Genomic DNA, 16,794 nt, shown 5'->3' with positions numbered 1-16,794 from the left:
ATTGTTGTTTTGGTTCTTTTTAGTTTGAAGTAACTGGTTCAAATTTGACATCATTGTGCAAACTAATCTTTAAGATTAGTAAAAATAAAGAAAATGATATTCTTTTCCAAAAGAATAATATTTTAGGTAAGCATGTGTTATTTTTAATGTATTTTGCTTTATTTATGCTATTGGTCCTAGCGGGAATTTTGCCTTAAACCCTCTCAAGCCCAGTCAACTCGGCTGATAATAACTATTAAATATTTCTTTTACACATAAAGACTTTTAATGAATAAAATTCAAATATAAAGTAGTACTCTAGTAGCTATAGATCAACTTTCGTATGCACTTTGAGGTCCAGAGAATTTGACTTCAGAAATTGGTTTGGGGTGGTCAAACAATCAATTTTGGCTTGGTTACACATTTTGAAAATGTGGCAAAAGGTCAGGGTGAAAGGTTATAAGACCAAACACCAATAGGTCCTTAAATCTCGACAAACACTGGTCTCAAATTGATCAGAAGATATATATTTGTATTCAGTTTAATGGGACATTTTAGTCAAATATGACTGGAAATGCCATTTCTGACCATTGACCCACATACTAGGGCCTCTTTATATCTATGCAAGTACTGGTCGTAGAAACTTGAATTTGGTATCAAATTGTTAGAAATATACATATTTACATTCATTCTAAGACCAACCTAAACCAATTTCTGAAGTCAAATTCTATGGACCTCAAAGTGCATACAAAAGTTGATCTATAAAAAATAATAAGAATGATATTACCAACTTTCTTTATTACTAGCCATCTACAGTACATTAAAAGTAATTACTAATGTTTACAATGTTAATGACGTGCCTATAAATTCTTGTATCAAAATATAGCAAAGAACACTCTAGCGTTAAAATTAAAATAATCTGAAGCAGCAAGACTATTAGTATATCACAAATAATAGAGGCTATATTAAAAAAATTACTATCAATGTTTGCCTTTACCACGTGTACCCTATCTAATTCTGCCATTTCAATAGTTACCACTAGTTGCGTTTCATGCTTTTATTAGGGCTGAGATGACCAATTAGTTTGAGGCCAAGTTGACCAATTAGGTTCAGGCTTAGTTGACCAATTAGTTTCAGGCCTAGTTGATGTGAGGCTGACTTGATGTGAGCCGAGATGGTTTAGGGCTGACTTGACCGGCACCCCTAGAGGATCACAAGTGTTTTATTACTAGTAGTAGGAGGCTTCATAATTTCAATTTATTGTTAATATCGGAATTATTCATTTACAGATTTAATTGTAAAGTTGATAGCTTCAACTAATTATCAGAAAGTTTCAGATGCATTGATCTACTGCATTGGAGCCCTCAAGTTCCTCACTGGAAATAATGCTGTACTTAAAGACCTAGCTGACTATGGCTGTACAGAATCATTGGCTAGACTTCTTATTAATATCAATACAGCTGTAAGTATAAATAATAAAACATAAATTTCTTAACAAGCTTTAAATCCAAAATTGCTGTGAAAAGTTTTTAGAGCACCCTTGTACCATAATAGACTAGTCCACATCCGCACCCTCATGTGGGAACATCCTAATGTACCACCGTCGCATTGAAAAGGTTCCTGGACCAGTTTAGGAAAGTAAAAGACTCCACAAATTACACTATACATATATCAGCTATCACATTTTTGTTTTTGCTCTTCATGTCATATGTTGTAAATTGCTTTCATTTCTGTGAACTGCAAAATGTCAAATAACGACACACTTACTTATTTGTGCACTCTGTAATGGGCAATTTAATGCAAATTTGTGTAAATACATACCCATCAGAAAGAATGATGACCCCCAATCTTTTTAACTTATTATGTAACCCAATGAGTTGTAGATATGAATTCATGTACACATTTGACGTACAAAATGTTATGACGTCATCATATGGCCACCTAAATTTTAAAAATTGGATTTTGTCCCTTTTATCTTAGACCATAATATTCAACATTGCGCATCTTGCTTATCAATTATTATATTTTCTCATGAGTTGCCACCATTTTTATTTTGATGATGTCATCATGCCTAAAAGGTTGAATAACATTGGTCGTGTGATTTTAACTACACTGTATATTTGAATGTATATATATAACAAATTAGAATATATGTCACATAATAGACTCAACTCCGCTATATATGCATAGAACTATATGCATCAGGTCAAAGGATTGCATACATCAACTTTTTAGGATCATATTTTAACGTATGTGCATGTTTTTTAAATTTAAATTTCAGTGAAATTATAAATTTTTAATATTTTGTAGGCAATGGAAGGATTGCCTGTTGCTCATGGAGTGCCAAACCTTCTACTTCAAGTCACAGGTACATTGAGAAATTTAGCTGACAAACCAGCCACACATGCAACATTTATATCATGTCAAATCATTCCAGAACTTTGTAAAATTATTGACACATTCCCATTGGATGGAGATCTGATGTTTAATATCTCAAGAATACTCAGGTAAGGAATTGGGTATACCTAAAACTTAAATCATATCTTTAATTTTATGCATTGACCCCATTTGTTTTGTTGTGTTGCATAACAAAAGATAGACATGCCCCAAGTCTGTGTTTATTTTTTCTGTCAGAATCTTTATTTATGTCTTCCTTAGCACTACTTTGTCTGTCAATTATCTTGATCAATTTCATTTAGCTACGTCAATTTTTCAGAGTATATTCCTTATGGCCAGGAATCGATGTCAGGTCAGGTCATATTTCATCATATGACAATACAAATACGTGTGAACCTCGACGCACACCCTTTTCTCTCTTCTCCCTTTCAAAACACTTTAAACTATTTTCTTTGTACACATCAAAGACAATATCAGCTCTTCTATATTGGCGACAGACACGGTTCACATGTGGAAGAACATCCTTCATGGCATAGTCTCCAAAGGTTTTTCCATTACATGGGGGAAGAGTGTTTATGAGAGCTGAACCATCTATGACTATGGTGACCTCCTGGGTCGATCTAGTCTTCTTCACACATGTGACAGATACGACAAACTGACGTAATGATGATGTAGATCTTACTTTAATTACCCCATGTACTCACGAAGAAGCAGATACCAGGATATTTTGTCCATGTCCAGCACATGTTAATCTCAGGAGCTAAAGAAAGTGGTAATTAAAGCAAATGATACAGACATCTTAGTTATTGCAATTTCAATGGTTGAACAACTTAATTATGGTGGTCTTGATAAACTATGGTTGTTGTTTGGTCATGGGAAAAATTCAAGGTACATTCCTGTACACCAAATTGCTAATAAACTAGGAAAACTAAAGTGTGCTGGTTTGATGTTTTTTCACACATTTTCAGGGTGTGACACAACATCCGCTTTCCAAGGAAAGGGGAAAAAAAACATTTTGGAACACATGGAATGACCACCCTTAGATTTCTGATACATTTTCAAGACTGAGCAAGGGTAACATGGTACTGCAACATGACTTAAACCAGATTGAACATTTCATATGCTGTGTGTATGACAAAGCGACCGATATTAAGTTAGTAGATGATGCTAGATATAACCTCTTCACAAAAAAACAGCGATCATACGACAACATACCACCAACTAAAGCAGCCCTGGAACAACATGTTAAACGGTCTGCCTATCAAGCTGGTTGTTTTTGGGCCAACGCTCTAATCAAATGCCCAACAATTCCAAGTCCATCTGGATGGGGATGGAAAGAAGTAGACAGTAAATGTGTCATACATTGGTCTGATCATTCACTCATAGCTTCCATGTGCAAAGAGTTAAAAAAATGTGGATGTAACACTGAGTGTCATGGTCGATGCAAGTGTTTTAAGTCAAAGTTACCATGTAGTAGCCTATGCAGTTGCCCATGCATGGTATAGATTATGACCAGCTACCAGTAATTAACATGTAGCTGTAATTTAAAGTTAATAATAAATAATAATATTCATTCTTATATAGCGCTTATTGCACAATGTGTTTAACAGCTTTACATTATCACCCCAGTAATTTTTTCGTATCAAACATGTATGGAAGCATGATTTTTGTTACACATACAGTATTTGATTTATGTACCAAATGTTATACAGTATCTATTTTAATTTATATTCCTTCTGTGCTGGACAACATATTAATGAAAAAGTTTCCTTTTTAATAATTCTATGACATAATTTCTATAGTTATATGATCACCAATACGGTGTCAACACGGTCAAATGTCACATTAGTGCATCTTTTTACCATTTTGAATGTTCGCTCGATAGGCCCAGATCTATTATTTTTCAATAATTCACACAGTATTGGATTAAATGCATATGTTTATATTAAACATGAATAGAAAGTAGTACTTCTGCATCATTTGCCATTATTTTAGTGTTTCTAGGATGTACGGTTTACGAGTTCTGAGGAATCAGACATTATCTGAGGTCAAAGGTCAAATTTGAAATGGCCTCAAATCTTAAAAGTTGCGAATTTTTTATACGAGTTACCATACCAAATTTCATGTTTGAAACAATCACGTTAGTAATTAATGGTATTTCTGGTCATCTTTTTAACCAAATTTTCTATTAGAATGAATGTAAATATGTATATTTTCAACAATTTGATAACAAATTTAAGTTTCTATGACCAGTACTTACAGAGATATGAGGATGCCCTGGTATGTGGGTCAAAGGTCAGAAATGGCATTTCTGATCATTTTTGACTAAAATGCCCCATTAGACTGAATATGAATGCATGCCTTCTGAACATTTATAGACCAAAATTGACTTGCTGCTACCAGTGATTGCCGAAGATACAAGTACCTATTTATATTTGTTCTTATAACCCTTGACCATTTGACCTTTTGTAACACTTTTCAAAATGTGTAACAAAATGTAACAATTTAAGACCAAATTCAAGTGTCTACGATCAGTAATTACGGAGATACATACATGCCCTGGGTTGAGTGTCAAAGGTCAGAAATGACATTTCCGGTCATTTTTGACTAAAATGTCCCATTAGACTGAATATAAATGTATACTTTCTGATCAATTTGAGACCAAAATTACCTCGCTGTGACCAGTAGTTGTCGAGATTTAAGGACCTATTATTGGTGTTTGGTCTTATAACCTTTCACTCTGACCTTTTGCCACATTTTCAAAATGTGTAACCAAGCCAAAAATGATTGTTTGACCACCCTAAACCAATTTCTGAAGTCAAATTCTCTGGATCTCAAAGTGCATACGAAAGTTGATCTAGCTACTAGAGTATGTGGGACTAATGCTGCGCAGTGAAAGGATTAACACCTCTCTTTTTTAGGAAAACACATCAGTTGATTAAGATTATGTTTATACTTATGTATGCAATAAACATAAAAATAAACTTTTAAAATGATTTACTGCATTTTTAATATAATTATATTTTAGAAATGCTGAACTGAAATGCATTCAATGGTTTTTTATTTGTTTGATGTACCACAGGAATTTGTACCACTTTTCACTTCAGTATATATGTATTTGTACTGTGGGTTAACAATAACATTTTTTTTTTTGCAGTAAATTAACTCTAAATCAAGAATGTTGTACTATTCTTAAAAATCACCCAACAACATTCTCCTCATTTCTGATGCTAATGAACAAGCATCTATCCAACATGGAGTTGATAGTTCGGCTTTGTTTTATTATGGGAAACTTAACAGCAAAGAACAATGACTGTCGCTATTGTTTATTTAACACAGAAAATGCCATGGAAACACTACTGTCTGTGTTTCGAACCTACTTGGAGTTAGATATTGTGGTAGGTTTTTTTTTTGGTTATCCGCACTTGGCGGATAACCCTTTGTTATTGTCTAATTCTTGTTATCATAATATTGTATAACTTTGTCATAAGAGTGACCTGTAGATGTGCAAGAAACTTCGTTATATGACGTTAGAGTCGTGCAATACAAGTTACGCGCGATTTTATGAAATCTTATAGTTGCTCATAAATTCGGGAAAACAAATTATTTTTCAATGAAACTTTACAAAAGTGTATTTCATAATATGGAGCAACTTTTGACATGATAAAAATGGCGTGCTACACAAAAAATTACGCGAGTACGTGTATTTGAAATTTTAAAATGCGCAAAATTAATTTCTTAGCAATTTTGCATACATTTCAGGCAATTTTAAGTATTTTCAAATTTGTTTGCGTTTTGCGCACGCACTTGTGCGCACAGCTTGTACAAAGAGTAGAAAAATGGTTTTTGAAATTGATTTTTGCTTTTCATACCTTCTGTAGCAGATTTCATTCATTTTGATGAACTTTAATGCAAAATAACGACGCACGTGTACGTTAAACTTTAATAATCGTGTGCTAAAGAATAGGTAATTTAATGCAAATTTGTGGAAAAACATACCTATTTTTAATAAGTTATAGCTTCTCAGGATGGCTGGTTTCTTCAAATTTGTATTAATGTAATTATTTAGATAATTATCTTCTAAAATAGTTATCTTTATATGTCAATTTGATGACGTCATCAAATTAAATTGGATTTAAAAGATGGGTCTATGCTACACTGTATTTAACATATACAGTGTATTCCGTAAATACTGTATGACACAAAACAGGAACAATTCAGCACTGTAAACATATTTAATTCATGTCATAGGATGGCATAATAATTGTCGGCGTTCATATATTTTAAAATTATGTGCCTGTTGCGTTTGCGCGGATAACCCGAACTCGTCAAAAGTTCCCCATTGGTGAAAAGAGTCTATGAATTTCTTATCCAAATATGGCCGGATAAATCACTCAAATCATAGAAATACATTTCCAGAAAGAATAATCAATCTGAATAATGGAAATGTGAAATTTAATGCCACTATTGATGTATCATATCCAACATGGATATAGAAAGGTCGCCTTCATTTAATTATGGAAAAATTGACAGATTGAAGTAACATTTGCTTGTCAATATTTTTTTTTTAGAATCAAAGATCTGATGAAACAAAAAGTCTTCAATTGTTAAAAGGACAAAAGTATGAGGATATATTTATTAAATTAGTTCGTGTGATTGCTAACTTGTCGATAAATCAAGATATTGGACCACTAATAGCGGCAAACCTAAATTGTATTGACCTTTTGTTGCAAATACTAGGTAAGTTATTTTGTAAGAATTTTAACAATTCTTCAATTCCTTTCTGTTCTACAACTTTCAATTTATGCAACATTATTATTTTAAGGGCCTGTTTCTGCTGAGCAAGAATAATCCTATTCTTATTAACCGATTATTTTTTTAGGCGATTATTTTTGGCCAGCAGAAACGGTGCAAAATGACATAACTGATTAAAAACACTCAATCGATTGCATGTTTTAACCGATTATGTTTTAGCCGTTTTTAGATGCAACACGAATTATTGACCACATTTTGAGCTAGACGCAATGTCCCCAGAACCACCAGTAGGTGGCGCTGTACACGACTAAAGCTTTAACAGGACACATTCTATAGTTTCGTAGTAAAAAATCAGGTAATCACCTAAAATGGCCCAGATATGTGTGTTGTAGCCAACGTTTTGACATTGTATCACATGGAACAACTTAGAATGGTTTCAAGAGGGTTGGAAACGCTGAAAAACATACGAAACTGTATATATCTGAGCCAAAAAGTGAATTTTATGATTTTATTTAAAATACCTGTGACGTCACAAAAAACGTCATCTTCAGCATGTCTTCGGAAGCAACGTCTTCGGAAGCATTGGGATGTTCGGAAATATCACCTAAACAAAGTTCAAAATGAATATGCTGATTGGTCGGTTAAAATGCTTACCTATAATATATGTTTTATTCATTCATAAAAACCCAATTAGATCAACGAGCTGGATGGCTCAGTGGGCTTGTATTGAGGGTATTGCCCAGGGGGTTGCAGGATCAATTCTCTACTTGATTTTTGACATAAAAAATCACAGACATACAATTAAAAATAGCATATATAAAAAACCATGAGACATAAGACTGAATAAAACAAGAAGGATGCCAAAGGATAACTCATAAAAGTCCTCTACGGACTTTTTTCCAATGAGGTCCTTTGAAAGAATTTAACAGAAAAAAAAAAGGAACCGTACAAACTGGAACCAGAAAGGGAGAACAGCAAAAAAATAAAGAAACAAGAGAGGACCCAAAAGGCTACCCTGGGGGAACCCACATCCAATCTCAATAGAGTCCGATTTGGTACAATATCGACAATCTGATTTCGCCCAGACAGATATATTTATATATATATATATATATATTTTTCTTTTTTTGGCAATAAAAGTTAAAGTAGATACGCTTGAAACCAACCGATAGACCGGCATCCTAGATACTTAAGTTTTTTACACAAAAAATCATGATTGACCGAGTCAAAGGCCTTTTGGACATCGAGTAAAACCATTCCCGTAAATAAACCATTTGACATTTGAACTCTAAGATGAATAAGACATGTATCGGTAGAAAATGATCTACGAAAAACCGGATTGATGATCGTAAATTAGTTGATTCCTTTCAAGGTAATCGGAAACTTGTATATATACCACCTTCTCCAGAATTTTCGAAACTGAGGAGAGAATGCTTATAGGTCTGTAATTGTTAGCCTCAGTTCTAGAATTCTTTTTATGAAGGGACGTGACTTTTTCGAGTTTAAAATCCGAGGGAATACGTTCGTATTTAATGGAAAGGTTAATTATGTGTGTTATTGGTATTTTAATATTAGGAGCACCGTCTCTAAGGAATTTAGCAGGAATCTGATCAAGGCCTACACTTTTAGATGAGTTGAGTTTTCTCAATTCCTCTTCGATAAGGCTCTCGTCAATTTCTTCGAGAGAAAAACCAGAAACGTGTTTGATTTTGCTATTATAGTAGTTTTTAAAGGCATTCCAACCTACACTAAAAAGGTTACTGGGAGAAGGCAATTTCTTCATTAAATAAAGTATTTATTAAAATAATTTGAAACTTCTCTTTCATTATGGCAAAGATTCCCATTAACATCTAACGAAATAGTGCTACCCTTTTGTGGTTTATTTTTATATCCCAAATCTTTGAGGCATTTCCAGAGTTTATTGGGATTATTTTTTTTACCTTTTACCTTATTTAAAAAACATTCAGATTTTGCTTTATTTATGTTCTTTTGTATGCGATTATGCAACTTACAAAATGCATCATAAAGGTCTGGCCTATTTGGGTTATTCTTGAACTTATTTAATAGTGAGTTTCTTTCTTTTATGGCACTTAATATTTCCGGTGTCATCCACTCTTCAGATTTTTGTTCTAGGCGCACCTGTTTGAGAGGAGCCAATCTGTTTATAATATAAGAGACAAAAATATTTTTTTAAAAGAGCACCAGGCAAAGTCCACATCTGATGAGTCGAGAACAGGCAACCAATCAGATTGTGTTAATTTCTCATTAAAATTATTAACATCGTAGTTCTTAATTGAATGAATTTTGATAGTTTTATGTTGGTTTAATTTATATTTTAAAGATTTACGAGTACAAAACGTTAGGCTGTGGTCACTAATGCCTACATGAATGACACCCGATTGTGATATATTTTTGCGAATGGTTACATATGATAATATCTAAAACTGTATACTTAGTAATTCGAGTTGGTTCCTTTATCAGATGGGTAAAGCTAAAAGTTTCAAGAGTTGTTTCTAACATCTTCCTCCATATTGAGATGGATTCCGGGTTTGGAGAAATATCACCACATTTAAGCAAGATAGCAAAGAGTAAACCTTTCCCTCTAAGATCAAGAGTCCGGTGTATGTGGGACGTACTCTTCCTCGTTCGATAATTACCGGAACTGTAAATATAGGCAGGTAGGGTTTGGCTGTACCTAACACCATTGGTGGCGCTATACATTTGCTTAACCAATTACAAGTTTGATATCAAATCTTACATTAGTGATGACATGATTTTTAAAAAGCGTTTAACGTTGGACAATTTTGTGGTTTGTGGTACTTCAGAATAATATATCATTTTTATTTTTTCAGCAGAAACAGACCCTAAGAATTACGGTTGAGCTTCATTTAACATTCTTATGATGATATAGGCATAGTGTATAGATATACTGTATGAGATTATGATCCTTGATAATCGTAATAAAATTTGCCTTCATGTCACTTTCAATTCACCTATGTGAACACTTGCAGAAAACGCATCCAATCCGAATCCTGTCAACAATTAAATGGAGTCCATGTTTATGACCTCAAAAATTCTAGATCAACTCCACATTTCCATTGGCAATTGTATTGGTTCCAAAGAATCTTGAATTTAATGAAATGTGGTTATATTAATATTGTTTTAATAAAGCTAATCTTTTTTTTCTAGATTTGAAAGATGTAAATCAAAGTGAGGAGTTAGTACTGAACACTGTAGTAACAATAAACAACCTAGCTTATTATAATATGCCAGGTAGCATGGTTGTAGAAAAACAGATAGACGTTTGTGAAAGTAGGTTTTATTTTTTTTTCTTCATTCATTTTCTATCATCTTATATAATAATGTATACTGTATTTATTTGAGTAAACATCCCACCACGGTGTTTATTGTTCCGGATGTTTTTAAATTGCGGGTGGGGGGATGTTCACTATTCAAGGGTGGTATTTTTTTTGTAATATGGTAACAATCCAATGAATGCAATGTTGTATGGTTATAAATCTTCACATTTTCTGCCATTTCATCACAGAAGTGTAATATGATTATTATAGTATTTTATTTATTTATTGGTATATTGATTAATTGTAATAGTTACTTTTGTTGTCTGTGCTCCATCACTTTTTCGAATTACCACCCAATATTATATTTTGATAATAGATTAATTGATGTTTTTAATTTAATTTTTTTTTAATTATTTATTATTCTTTTTCAGTGTTAACAAAACTTTTGATGATGGATAATCAGGAGGGCATGGTCGAAGCTACTCGTGTGTTTGGTAATTTATCAAGATCATTTGAGGTCAGAGATTACATATCTACAAATAAAGGTAATTGTAATCACATTGGGTCTGTTTCTGCTGCATAACACAAAATAAAAATAACAAGAACGTGTTGCTGCTCAATTTGTAGTCCGAAATAACCGGTTAAATCAGTGGGTAGTAGTCGACCCAAAACGTCATCATTACCCAAAATGCAATGCGCCCAGACGGAAGTTGGCTGTTTACATCGACGTCAGTACACACGTGGGTGATGTTAAAATAATAAAATGTTGTCTCCAGGTCTACAAGTTTTGTTTTTTTTTTAAAGCCTACTTTCCATCGTTAATAACATTAATTCTCATGGTGACTTCAATAACATGAGGAGGGTCGTGCAGCGCCCCAATCGCCTAGGATAATTATTATGTCATAAGGCCCCTTCCCACCGAGCGAGCGCAGTCCTACTAAACACTGAATGGAAACAAAAACGAGACTCAGGAAGCAATACCTACCAAACGAGAATAGATAATTGTTAATTAATTATAAAAACCCAACTTTTATAGCAGAAATCGTCCGAATTTATGTTAAAAACGATGAGTTTAGCCACAAAAACTGAAACCAAACGAGAAAAAGACAATGCTTATTGAATGAATGATAGTGTTCACTAGAAATTATTATGTCTCTGCCTTTTTTCGAAAGAGGAATCGGGAATCAATCCTGGTAGTCAAATCCTGGCCATCACATATAGAGATAATCTAACTTTCAAAACATTTTTGCATAACTAGACAGACCAACATCTTCACAGCATAGTGTCTGAAAGTTGTGAATCATGCACTCTACAACTGAAGTTAGAGCTAATCTATTTTAAAATAATGTTAATGATTGAAATGCAAGTACACAGACTAGTGTTTGGATAGTCCAGAAAATGGATGGATTTATATATTCACTGGGTTGATAAATCATGTACATATCCTGTGGATTTATGGACACTACTATGCTTCGATTGTGTTAGGGATGAAAAATAATAATCGATAATATGATTTGTTAAGCGCACATTCACCAAAGTGCTCAACTGCATTCCATTTACCAGTACAGTTAAGGTGCACAGACTGGGTAATACATAACTTAGGTATTCTTAGTTACGTGAGTACCTAGACAAATAAAAACAAAAATAACCATGTCGTAAACCTGTGAATATTATATTATTAGTAGTATTTTATTAATTGTGCTAAGCTGAAGTAGTACAGTATAATAAAAGATTAACATATTGGCCACCAGTCCTCCCACCAACATTCCTTTTGTTTTTTGTGTAATTCATCACACACATTGATACAACATATAGCTGTCCTCAAAACTATACTTTAGAATTTATTTATATTTTGTAGTTGATGAAATGATGGTGACACTACTGGATTCTGGAAATCGTGAGATTGTTTACACCGCATGTGGTGTGCTCATCAATCTAATGGTGGACAAATCAAGGCGTCCAATGCTAAAATCAGAGGGTGGTATACGCAAGTATGTGTTCTTTAAGTCAGGGTCTTTGATAAAATGTCCTGTTTGTTTGTGTAAATACTTACTCCATTTTCAAACAAGATGAGATTTTTATAGTTAAAATCATGTGTTTTAAAACCTAAAAATAAAATAATTAAAACCTTAATAAATATCATCGATTTTGCACGTTCTTTATTACTGCCGAAATTGTAACAACTTCGGAAAGGTAAGCGTGAGTGAGGTGAAATTACAGATGGGCCAAGTTTGTTTTCAAATTAATTCACGCTCGCTACTTGGCCTACTTGTTTTTGTGTCATTTGAAAGTTTGTTCCATAATTTGATCATTTTTCCCAGTTACTTTTGTTCTAGTTTCAGTTGGTAAAAGATTCCATTCTTTTGTTGATCTGTATTTAAAGGTTCTTTTACCTTGAGCATTTTTCCAATTTTGTTTCGTTTCAAATAGTAAACAAACAACAAATCTTGTATTACACGTTTTTAATAGAAAAAATAAAGATTTAAGAGTTTAATGTCATCAGCAAACACTAAAAAATTATAAAAAGTTGGAATAAAACAAAAATCAGTAATTAATAAATTGAAGAAAAAGAGACCCAAAGGAAGTAATCAAGCCATTCAGATGAACAGCCCTCATTGTGTCTACCTATCTAGTATTTCCTATGTAGTATTTTCATACCATGTTTCAACCATCTTTTAAATGAGAAATTAGTGTCTGTCATATGTGTACATTTTGTAGGTTGATTGATGTATTGCATGACTTTGGACCGCTTGATTGGCAACTTGCTGGTATGGTGTGTATGATATTGTGCAATTACAGTGAGAATATTACATGTTCTCCAGAATGCCTTGGTGAAGAGGAGACTAGTGATCTTATTGGACTCCTTATACATTATCTTGGTGAGTACAATAACTTCATGACAAAGTAGATTGATTTTGATAAATTAGTATAGCAGCATTCCATAGTTCGAGCAGTGGCGCCAGGATCTTTCCGACGCAGGGGCTAAATTCCCCGATGGGGGTGGCTATGCGAGCGAGGTGAGCTTCTGGAAGCCTCCTGAAGCAACACGTTCTACCGTAATTTGAGGCCGTTTTAATCAGATTTAGGGTAGCCAACTGTTTCCATTTTTTATGGTACATAAACAAAATACTGTGTGAAACACATTGCACAAGGTCCGATATGCGATGACTTTGTGTAAATCCATTCTTTCAATTTTAAAAATGAACTGACCTTCAATATGCCTATCAAAAATGAACGTAAAATGTACCCACGGGCAGAACATGTGCTGATCTGTAAGAACATTTTTAAAAAACAGAGCTCCTAGGTCTCCAGAAATTGCAATTGTACATTGGTGTGTGAAACGAAATTACAAGTTTACCCGAGAACCAGCCCACCAAGGTTATGATGGAGCTAAGAACATTTAGAAAAATAGAGTTGCTAGGTCCCTGGAAATTGGATTATACTTCGAAATATGAAACAAAATATATATATTTATATATATAGTCTCCAGGACCAGCCCTACCATTAGGGCTGAACTGTTACGAACATTGTGAAAAATAGAACTGGATCCCTAAAATAGGTCCCTGAAAATTGCACTTAAATAGGCCCCTATTGATAAATGAAACAAAATTATAAGTCTACAGGACCAGCCTGCCATAGTTGGTTAGGTGGTGCTAAGAAAATTGTGAAAAATACATGAATATATATACATTTTTAATAACTATAGCGAATAATAATTGGCTTGCTTAATATCAAAATACACTAGTATTGATATCACCCTAATGAACAAGTGCCAAAAGACCACTGGTCACGAAAATGGCCATACAAATATTTAGCAACCAGGTCACAAAGTGATAGTTTTGGTCTCAAATTACTTGGAATTAATATGTTTATAACTTTAAATTAAAGACGAAATAACAAGTTGTGAAAAAGTCAAGCATTTCAGGATCACATGATAAATTGAAACTCCTATCAATTAAATTCTTCGACATGATTATATTGATGTTCTTTTAAACCGATTGAAATAACCTAAAATTGCTAAGGGCTTCCACTGGAGAGCTCTCGGCAGTTTTAAACAGATCTATGCTGATGGTAATACAGAGTGTCATGGTTGGTGCAAGTGTTTTTAAGTCAAAGTTACCATGTAGTAATTTTTGCAGCTACCAAAAAAAAAACTGTAAAATTAAATGTAATTAAAATTATGATATCTAGAATGGTTTGAGCAGTTAGCTTGCACAATGCAGCACTGCATTGAAAATGTTATACTGTAGTATAAAAACATTTATGTGTTATTTTCTTCTCTGGTCAAATAAGGATGGCAAGCTTCTACAAATAACTTTACTAAACGAAAACTAAAAAGTATTAATGGGTATCACCACTTATACTTGACCAAAAACACAACAAGTTTGGAAATGATATAGGCATATGGCATTGTTTGTCATTTACTTTTTTACACCTTTCTTCAGTTGTTAAAATTGTTTCACTTTTGCACTGACTAAACTGAGCACGGCCTTTTGATTTTTGAGTTTTTATTCTGAGGAATCGGACATTATCTGAGGTCAAAGGTCAAATTTTAAATGGCCTCAAAACATAAAAGTTGCAAATTTTCGAGTTACCATATCAAATTTCATGCTTCTAACCCAAGTATCGACCCTTTTTTTAAAGCTAAAGAATCCCACTATTGACCTATTTATTTTTGTCCAAAAATTTGTATGGATCGATGATCCTTGACCTACTCTACCATTTGCCAACTACAGTATATATATATATATAACTATCATACACACACTATTACAAACATTTGAAGTTGTACCATTTATATTTTTTATTATGTAATGTTTAGCACATTGACAACATTAACACAACATTATTTTTTACAGATGAAGAAGCACCCCTTGAAGTGACAGAAGCAGCTGATTGGTATGAGGACACAATTGATGTTATGAAGTATTACTGGTTGACTGATTTCTATCCTGTAGCAACACAGCTAATAAGTAGAATTGAAAAACATAATACCAACTTAGTTCCACTTGATGCTCCTTGATGAGTATATTTCCTATATTATGTGATCAAAGATAGTCAAAGATACTGACAGTGACATTTGTCATTTTGTATTGCCTTTTTCAGATATTCTTAACATTAAAATGTGTACATTTCTTTTCATTAATGTACTTCAAGTTAATTTGAATTGATTTGTAATAGTATGAGTGTGTTTTGTTTTTTTTAAAGATATACTTTGTAATGAAAAGTCAATTAGACAAAAAAGGGCCAACGATAGAAATAAATTTGCTAAAGCTGAATTTTTCATGATAAGTCCTTAATATTGTCTTAAACAACATATTAAAAGTCCCTGGGTTTCCCCTTTCTGTATCAACCCGATTGAGTTGTGAAAGAAAGTACCTCTATGTGCAATGTATAAATCCTGTATATACAGGACAGTAAAGCTGAAATATTTAATCAGAATAAAGTAATAATACAGTACTGTGATGCATACTGCTTGCTTATTTGTTGAGAAATAAAACCTTGAAATTATTCCTGCTTTGCATATGTAAGTTCAGATCAAATCAGACCTGGACCCGGTATAGAAATTGTGACTTTGGTTCTGGTTTTTCTAAATGGTTGAATTATTTTATATATTATTTTCCATATGATTATTAAATTGCTTTTCATAAAAATGTCTTTTTGATGGTTTTATTAATAAGTTTAGAGAGAGTATTTCAGAATGATTAATGTTATGTGTTGGATAACAAAGTTTCTTTTTTATTGAAACTAATATTCCATCAGTACATCATGATTTAATTTTTGAATTGGCAACAGTCAAAACATCGGTACATCACTTATCACCAGAGGGCGGAATGTACGTATGGCACGCCCATACTGCCTTTAACATGAGAACAATGAGTATTGAACAACAACAGATCGAACATCTTGCCAGAGCCTTTGAAATATAAAAGAATATTCTATAAATTCTAGAATGGAAACAAACCAAACCTATATACAAAGATGGTGACAAAGCTGACCCCAATAATTACAGACCAATATGAGTCCTACCATCAGTAACTAAAATTATCAAACGTGCTGTATACCAGTAATTATATGACTACAGTACTGTAAACAAAATATTTTGAATGAATTACAATCTGGCTTTAGGAAAAACCACTCAACAAACCTAACAGGTGTGTCAGATTATATCCTAAATAACTTAAATGTAGGTAAAGCAACTGCTGCCATCTTCATTGATTTAAAAAAACATTTGACACTTTTGATCACAAATTCCTTATATCTAAACTTATTGATTGTGGAATTAAGTCATCTGCTCTGAACTGGTTCATCTCGTATCTAGTTGTTAAAATCAACTCAACACAATCAACTCATATGGAAGTGA

General features: G+C 33.1%; 1 protein-coding gene across 1 annotated transcript in view; it reads left to right on the top strand.

The window, feature by feature from the left end:
- Positions 1-16,084, top strand: part of LOC144849183 (armadillo repeat-containing protein 2-like) — a 39,069-nt gene extending 22,985 nt beyond the window's left edge. Inside the window, exons 9-18 of the mRNA XM_078706217.1 lie at positions 24-126; positions 1,269-1,441; positions 2,290-2,486; positions 5,534-5,774; positions 6,948-7,116; positions 10,321-10,443; positions 10,862-10,975; positions 12,289-12,421; positions 13,149-13,309; positions 15,290-16,084. Coding sequence (XP_078562343.1) covers positions 24-126; positions 1,269-1,441; positions 2,290-2,486; positions 5,534-5,774; positions 6,948-7,116; positions 10,321-10,443; positions 10,862-10,975; positions 12,289-12,421; positions 13,149-13,309; positions 15,290-15,453 — 1,578 coding nt within the window. The 3' untranslated portion in view covers positions 15,454-16,084. The remainder of the gene's footprint in view (positions 1-23; positions 127-1,268; positions 1,442-2,289; positions 2,487-5,533; positions 5,775-6,947; positions 7,117-10,320; positions 10,444-10,861; positions 10,976-12,288; positions 12,422-13,148; positions 13,310-15,289) is intronic.
- The last annotated feature ends 710 nt before the right edge of the window (positions 16,085-16,794 follow it).

This window comes from Antedon bifida, chromosome 7, assembly GCF_963402885.1.
Source record: "Antedon bifida chromosome 7, ecAntBifi1.1, whole genome shotgun sequence".
NCBI lineage: Eukaryota > Metazoa > Echinodermata > Crinoidea > Comatulida > Antedonidae > Antedon > Antedon bifida.
The sequence above is the reverse complement of the archived record's forward strand: the minus strand, read 5'-3'. Positions and strand labels throughout refer to the sequence as shown.